The following is an 8,420-nucleotide window of genomic DNA, read 5'->3' as shown; positions in this document are numbered from 1 at the left end:
TAATAATATTGTTTATAAATATTTATAAGTATTTTATATAGTTAATTATATTAAAGCCACCACCAGAGTCCACCAGCAAATACCATTACATTACAGATTATAGACTTAGAGACTTCTTCACTGAAAAATAACACAATTTTTAAAATCAGCTCTTGGTATTTGGGTGGTTTATATAAGGTTGGTGTATACAGTATATTAGGATGGTGGATACAGTGTATTAGGGTGTAATATATAGTATATCTTGAATTAGGTTGGTGTATACAGTAAATTACGGTGGTGTATATTGGGGTGGTGTATACAGTATATTAGGTTGGTGTATACAGTATATTAAGGTGGTATTTATAGTGTATCAGATGGTGTATAAAGTATATTAGGGTGGTGTATATTACGGTGGTACTACGTCAGTTAGAGGCTCTCCACTGAGCGCCCAGTGAGGCACAACACTGGTTACCAGCAAAGCCGACCACACACTGGCTACCAGCATGGTACAGCACTGGGCACTCGCTGCTACGTCAGGCTAAAGGACACTCTGATAGGCTGAGAGGCCATGGTGGGCGGAGCTTGGAGACGTGGCCTGGGTAGACCCATTTGTTTTAGAATCATCAGCCTCTTAAAGAGTTACAACCCTTTCAACTCGTCAGAAATAAGCTCGATGTATGACTTGAATGATTGAGTGTTTGAGATGCTGGACGGTGTATTTCCTTCACTTCACAGGAGCTAGGCTAGCTGATCCCCTCTGCAGCCATGCATTGAGCTAACATGGTTAGCATAGTGAACTGTAATAAGATCTGCAGTAATAAGAAATTGTGGGATTTAGCTGCAACAACTGAGTTTGGCTTGGCATGGTTGACTGGCCTGCGAGGGGCGTTGGGTCTGGCATGGATTGACCTGGTTTAGCCTGGGTTGGCTTGGTGTGAACCTGTTTTTTCCTGGTCTAGCCTGGTTTAACCTAGTGTGGCACAGTTTGGCCTGGCATAGCCCTGGTTTGGTGTGGCACAGACCTGGTTAGCCTGGTACAGCCCCCCTGTAGCCTGGTTTGGTGTGGTATAGCCCTGCTGTGGCTATCCTTGGCCTGCTTACCTCCTTTGGGTCCAGCTGCAGCGAGGACTTGATCAGGTCTCTGAGGGCGGTCAGCTGCTTCTTCTCCTCATCCTGAGTCTGTTTGATCTGCACACACACACACACACACACACACACACACACACACACACACACACACACACACACACACACACACACACACACACACACACACACACACACACACACACACACACACACGTAACTAGCTACAGACGTATTTCCCACGCAACAGGAAGTGGAATAAACCCAGTGTAGGAGATGAACAGGGATTTGGTGTGTGTGTGTGTGTGTGTGTGTGTGTGTATGTGTCTGTTTACATTGTAGAGATCGGCCGCCAGCTTCTCAATGTACTGCTTCAACTTGTCTGCTGTCTTCAACCCATCCTGGAAGAAACTGGAGCACAAAATAAGAATCACCGTGAGAGTAAATCAGGGGGATGCACATAAAATATTCAAAACTTTTAGCCATTTGGGTTTATGAGGACACTGAGTGTGTCCTCATAATAAGTCCTGTTAATGTGGGTGGACGCACACACACACACACACACACACACACACACACACACACACACACACACACACACACACACACACACACACACACACACACACACTCACACACACACACACAGACACAGACACAGACACAGACACACACTGCCTGCAGGACACCCAGACGTCAGTACCGTGCAGATCACATCGGAGGTCTTTCTAAGGTCAGCGTTGTGCTGCAGTCCATGTTTAATGCATCACCCTGCTCACCCTGCTCACCCTGCCTCACCCTGCTTCTCCCAGCCTCACCCTGCATCACCCTGCATCACCCTTGACCACCCTGCATCATCCTGCTCGACCTGGATCACCCTGCCTCACCCTGCTTCTCCCTGCCTAACCGTGCATCACCCTGGACCACCCTGCACCACCCTGCATCATCCTGGACCACCCTGCACCACCCTGGACCACCCTGCATCATCCTAGACCACCCTGCATCACCCTGTACCACCCTGAAGCACCCTGGACCACCATGGACCACTCCGCATCATCCTAGACCACCCTGCATCACCCTGCCTCACCCTGCTTCTCCCAGCCTCACCGTGCATCACCCTGGACCACCCTGCACCACCCTGGACCACCTTGCATCATCCTAGACCACCCTGCACCACCCTGGACCACCCTGCATCATCATAGACCACCCTGCACAACAATGGACCACCCTGCATCATCCTGGATCCCCCTGAATCACCCTGGACCACCCTGCATCACCCTGCATCATCCTGGATCACCATGGATCACCCTGCATCATCCTGCATCATCCTGCATCATACTGCATCATCCTGGATCACCATGGGCCAGCCTGCATCACCCTGCCCCACCCTGCCCCACCCTGCCCCACCCTGCATCACCCTGCATCACCCTGCATCATCCTGCATCATCCTGCATCATCCTAGACCACCCTGCACCACCCTGGACCACTCTGCATCATCCTGGACCACCCTGGACCACTCCGCATCATCCTAGACCAATCTGCATCACCCTGCCTCACCCTGCTTCTCCCTGCCTCACCGTGCATCACCCTGGACCACCCTGCATCATCCTAGACCACCCTGCACCACCCTGGACCACCCTGCATCATTATAGACCACCCTGCACAACAATGGACCACCCTGCATCATCCTGGATCCCCCTGCATCACCCTGGACCACCCTGCATCACCCTGCATCATCCTGGATCACCATGGATCACCCTGCATCATCCTGCATCAGCCTGCATCATCCTGCATCATCCTGGATCACCATGGACCAGCCTGCATCACCCTGCATCACCCTGCATCACCCTGATTGCTCCAGGTTGCCAGATTTGCTGAGCTCTGTACGTCCCGTCGTCCCTTATGGATCTGTCAGTGCCACACACCTCCAGCAAGACACACAACCACAAATCACCACAATGACCCTGCACTCCCTGCAGCTCCACTGGCTCCGTCTCTCTGGATCTCCTCCTGGTTCCTCCTAGTTCCTCCTGGTTCTTACTGGATGGATGGTAGTGTATCACTGCTCGTATTGTAATATTGCAACTTGGACTACTGGATTGACTCTGTACATTTCACTGCTATTTGCTGATCTGCCAACAAGCTTGTGTTCCAGACACACCCCCTATTCAGGTAAGTCCTCTCTTATGTGGGCGTGCTCTTAGCCAGGTGCAACCCTAATCACACGAGCAGCTGTATTCTATCACCTATTTATGGTCCTGCCCTTGAAGCGTTAGCTTCAAGCGTTGGCCCATTTGTAGTCGCTCTCGTGTGAAGACGCTCTGTGTAAAGACGCACGTCTACCTCTGCACGTCAAATAGAAGTGCATTACTGACTAAATCTGTTTTATTGTTGTCGTTTGTTGTTGTCCCTTGCTGTTGTTTTTCTTGTTATTATTGCTGGTTCAGTCTTATTTGGCACTTACTTTGTCCTAGCTGGTTTCAGGGTAGTACCGGCATATCTGCTGCTAACTGCTCAGCCATCAGCAAGGGTGTGAGCCAAGCAACTCCCTCTAATCAGTAAACCCTTTGTCTAACTTTCTGGGCGTGTCCTCCTTCCGCTGGACAGGGATAAATACCCTGCACTACAAACTAACTCTGAGTCGAGCTCTAGTGCTGAGGTTGCTGTGTAGTGTATCACTGCTCGTATTGTAATATTGCAACTTGGACTACTGGATTGACTCTGTACATTTCACTGCTATTTGCTGATCTGCCAACAAGCTTGTGTTCCAGACACACCCCCTATTCAGGTAAGTCCTCTCTTATGTGGGCGTGCTCTTAGCCAGGTGCAACCCTAATCACACGAGCAGCTGTATTCTATCACCTATTTATGGTCCTGCCCTTGAAGCGTTAGCTTCAAGCGTTGGCCCATTTGTAGTCGCTCTCGTGTAAAGACGCACGTCTACCTCTGCACGTCAACCGAAGCAAGGACACCGAACAAGGCAAACCTGCCTTCTTTCTCTCACTCCATACAAAATGTGCTACTACCGCATCCCTACAACTAAAAGGTCACCCAGAAAGCGTCGTTATACCATACGCCGATGCAATCCGGGTAACCTCAGGTCCCTGCAGCAAACATCTTCTGCAAAGACCTCCTTCTCTGTTGGCTTGTGGAATTGTCGATCTGCAGTTAACAAGGCAGACTTCATTTCTGGTCATGCCAACCAACTCTCCTTAGAGCTCCTTGCTCTCACTGAGACATGAATTAAACCGGAAGATAGCGCAACCCCGGCTGCACTCTCCACTAACTACTCATTCTCCCACACATCCAGACCATCTGGCCGTGGTGGTGGGACTGGCCTGCTAATTTCCAACACATGGAAATTTAATCCACTGCTGCCTTTAAACAACTTTGCCTCCTTTGAATATCACGCCGTCTTGGTGACTGCTCCGGTGAAAGCCTATGTGGTCGTCATCTACCGTCCACCAGGACAACTAGGTGACTTCCTACATGAGCTTGACACCCTGCTGTCATCAATCCCTGAGCACGAGTGTCCCATGCTCGTCCTCGGAGACATGAACATCCACTTGGACAGTGCGAGCTCGGCTGACTTCCTGTCTTTGGTTCGCTCGTTCGACCTAAGACAGATCCCGACTCCACCGACTCACAAGGCTGGCAAAGAGCTTGATCTCATTCTTGCTCGGAGCTGTACCACCGACAACCTATGGGTCACTCCTCTTCATCTCTCTGACCCCTTCTTCATCCACTTCAATGTCAAGCTACCAAAACAACCCCCCACCTCCCCACCCATGGTTACTATCCGCAGCAATCTCCGCAACTTGTCTCCCACCCACTTCTCCTCTGTGCTCTCCTCTTCTCTTCCACCCCACGGCACTTTCTCCTCTCTGCAGGTTAATGATGCCACTGACTCCCTCTGCTCCACCTTGAGCTCATGTCTGGATAGCCTGTGTCCACTATCCACCAGACCTGCTCGTTCAACCCAGTCGCACCCATGGCTGACTGACACCCTCCGGACAACGCGCACCGACCTCAGAGCAGCCGAGAGGAAATGGCACAAATCCAAAACAACTGAGGATCTTGCAAGCTACCAGACACTGCTGTCCTCCTTCTCCTCCAGCATCACTGCTGCCAAGAAGGCCTTCTTCAACGATAGGATCAACGGTGCCACAGACACACGTAAGTTATTCGCCACCTTCAAGTCTCTACTTTACCCTCCACCACCTCCCCCAGCTACTAACCTCACTGCCGACTGCCTTGCCTCCTTTTTTACTAACAAAGTGGCAGCCATCAGCAGCCAATTCACTAAACAACTTACTCACAACCTGTCTTCTCCAGCCCTAGGCTCATCGTTCCCTGGTTTCACCCCCCTCGCTGAAAGTGAGGTATCTAAACTACTAACACGTAGCCGTCCCACTACCTGTCCGCTAGATCCGATCCCATCCAACCTCCTTCAAGCCATATCACCGACTATCACCCCGGCAATCACACATGTGATTAATTCTTCCCTAACTTCCGGCACTTTCCCTTCCGCTTTCAAAGCGGCTCGGGTCGCACCACTGCTCAAAAAACCCTCACTCGATCCCAATCAAGTAGGAAACTATCGGCCGGTCTCTCTCCTCCCATTCCTTTCCAAAACCTTAGAGAGGGCGGTCTCTAGACAGGTTACAGAGTACCTGTCAAGAAACAACCTTCTTGATACACTTCAATCTGGCTTCAAAAGTGGTCACTCCACTGAAACAGCCCTGTTGTCTGTGACAGAGGCCTTAAAAACTGCTAGAGCTGCTGCCAAATCCTCGGTCCTCATTCTGCTTGACTTATCAGCTGCTTTTGACACTGTCAATCATTGCATACTCCTGTCCATACTCTCAAGCATGGGCATAACGGGCAGTGCACTTTCCTGGTTCGAATCTTACCTTACTGGGCGCTCGTTCAGTGTGACATGGCGAGGCCAGCTGTCTGTGCCTCACAACCTCACCACAGGGGTGCCCCAAGGCTCGGTGCTAGGACCCTTCCTCTTTGCCATATACACCACCTCACTGGGCCCGATCATCCGCTCACATGGCTTTTCATATCACTGCTATGCGGATGATACTCAACTCTATCTGTCCTTCCCGCCAGACGACCCTACTATCTCGACGCGGATCTCGGATTGTCTCGCTGACATATCCACATGGATGAAGGATTATCATCTTCAACTAAATCTGGCGAAAACGGAACTGCTGGTCTTCCCGGCCAAACAAGGTATTTATCACAACATTAATATTAAAATCGACTCTCTATCTCTTGTTCCTACCAAGGCTGCAAGGAATCTTGGTGTCATTATTGATGACCAACTGACATTCTCGGACCATGTTGCCGCAGTCTCCCGGTCCTGCCGCTTCGCACTACTCAACATCCGAAAAGTCAGGCCGTACCTGACCCAATATGCCACTCAACTGCTGGTACAAACCTTGGTGATGTCCCGTCTCGACTACTGCAATGCCCTCTTAACAGGCTTGCCGGCCTGTGCGGTGAAGCCACTTCAGATGATACAGAATGCGGCGGCGCGACTGGTGTTCAACCAGCCAAAGAGGGCACATGTCACTCCGCTGCTCATCGAGCTCCACTGGTTACCTGTAGCCGCCCGCATCAAGTTCAAGTCTCTTATGCTGGCCTACAGAGTGATTGTTGGGAATGCTCCCGCCTACTTAAATGCTCTTGTAAGAGCACATGTTGCCCCCCGGATGCTGCGCTCGTCAAATGAGCGTCGCCTGGCTCTGCCGGCCATACAGCCACGGCAATCCAGGCTATTCTCATTTGTAGTTCCACGTTGGTGGAACGAGCTGCCAAAAATGACCAGAGCGGGGACCTCCCTCTCTGTCTTTAAGAAGCACCTGAAGACCCAGCTCTTCAGTGAGTACCTCCTGTCCTAATCGACAATTACTTTGCACCACCTTGCAGTATTTATTGTTACACCAATGTTGTTGTTACACTAATCTCTGTCGCAATGTAGCTGAATGTTATTCTCCCTTGTAAGTCGCTTTGGATAAAAGCGTCTGCCAAATGACTAAATGTAAATGTAAATGTAATCTCCTCCTAGTTCCTCCCGGTTCCTCCTAGTTTCCTGGTTCCTCCTGGTTCTTCCTTGTTCCGACTGCTTGGTCCTAGTTTCCTGGTTTCTCCTGGTTCCTCCTGGACACTTTGCCTCCTTCAACTAGTTTACTTCCACTGTCCCTAATTGGGACCCCAGCTCCTTTGTTGCCATCATTTAGGGCGGGCGGTACAGTCACCAGCTTTAAATCGGCTCCAGGATTCTGTCTCTGTGAATGCATTTCAAAGTTGAGGATAATATATCCCCCCAAAAAACTAGACCCCTGTTGCAAATGTATATATGATGGAGAACTAATATATTTTGAACTAGTTTGTTGTAGAAGTCACAAACAAAAACAGTCTACTGTATGGCTATTTACATTGGCCAACAAAGTGTTCCCTGTTTTAGAAAGTAACTCCAACTACTGCAAAAAACATTCTCATTTCCAAACAAAGAAGCAGAAACAAAGTGTCGTAGTCACGGCCGCGCTGAGTAAACGACCACATAAGAGGTTGTTTTGCTCCAGTGTTTAGACTGGACCTAGCAACGCGGAGGGAAATTGGTCATTTTGCCGAAGCCTCGCTGAGTGGCGTGTTCTGCTGCTATTTACCCACCAAACCACAGGGCTGTCAGCTCAAATCTGCCTGACGTCTGCTGCATATTTAAGAGCTAAATATGACTCGGCATCCAAGGGCGTAACTTTGGCTGAAGAAGTGGGGGTGGGGGGGGGGGGTCTTGGGCTCTTCCCCCATGCATCAGGAGGCGGGGCCACCCTGTGCCAATATGGCGGCAGCGCTGACGCACGAGGTTCAACCGCGAGGTGATGGAACAAACCAAACGCAGTCTGGTTCCAGCGTAAACGTCTTGTATTCTACTGAGCGGTTGAAGTTAAGAAACACGTCTGATACATCCTTTGTTTTAGGGTGAGCTCTGCAACGTAGCTACTGGCTGGAGGTCAACCACCACCTCCACAGACCGCTCCACAGACGCTCCAACCGAGGGTGTGTGTGGGCTTTTGGGGAGGGCGGTGGACCGAACCACTGTGAGGCATGTGAGGGGGCGACACGGTCTTTGGAAACTGAAAAACATTGTTTTGTGTCTATAATTACCACAAGTGTTTCAATGCATCATTTTATATTATTTTAAATTATATAGTTATGTTTACAATGATATATTGAGGGGGACAACTCTGTTCTTCTTAGGAAGGGGGGGTCCGGACCCCCTTGCACCCCACCCCCCTGTAATTTCTGCCCCTGTCTGCATCCCATAGTTCTGTGAATCATGC

General features: G+C 50.2%; 1 protein-coding gene across 1 annotated transcript in view; it reads right to left on the bottom strand.

Annotated features, from left to right (window-relative positions):
- Nucleotides 1–8,420, bottom strand: part of asap1b (ArfGAP with SH3 domain, ankyrin repeat and PH domain 1b) — a 73,839-nt gene that overhangs the window by 30,797 nt on the left and 34,622 nt on the right. The window contains exons 8-9 of the mRNA XM_080020258.1: nucleotides 1,401–1,476; nucleotides 1,081–1,167 (exon numbers count right to left, since the gene is read on the bottom strand). Coding sequence (XP_079876384.1) covers nucleotides 1,081–1,167; nucleotides 1,401–1,476 — 163 coding nt within the window. The remainder of the gene's footprint in view (nucleotides 1–1,080; nucleotides 1,168–1,400; nucleotides 1,477–8,420) is intronic.

The sequence above is a fragment of the Zeus faber genome (genome assembly GCF_960531495.2).
Source record: "Zeus faber genome assembly, chromosome: 19".
Lineage (NCBI taxonomy): Eukaryota > Metazoa > Chordata > Actinopteri > Zeiformes > Zeidae > Zeus > Zeus faber.
This window is presented reverse-complemented; position numbering and strand designations above follow the sequence as displayed.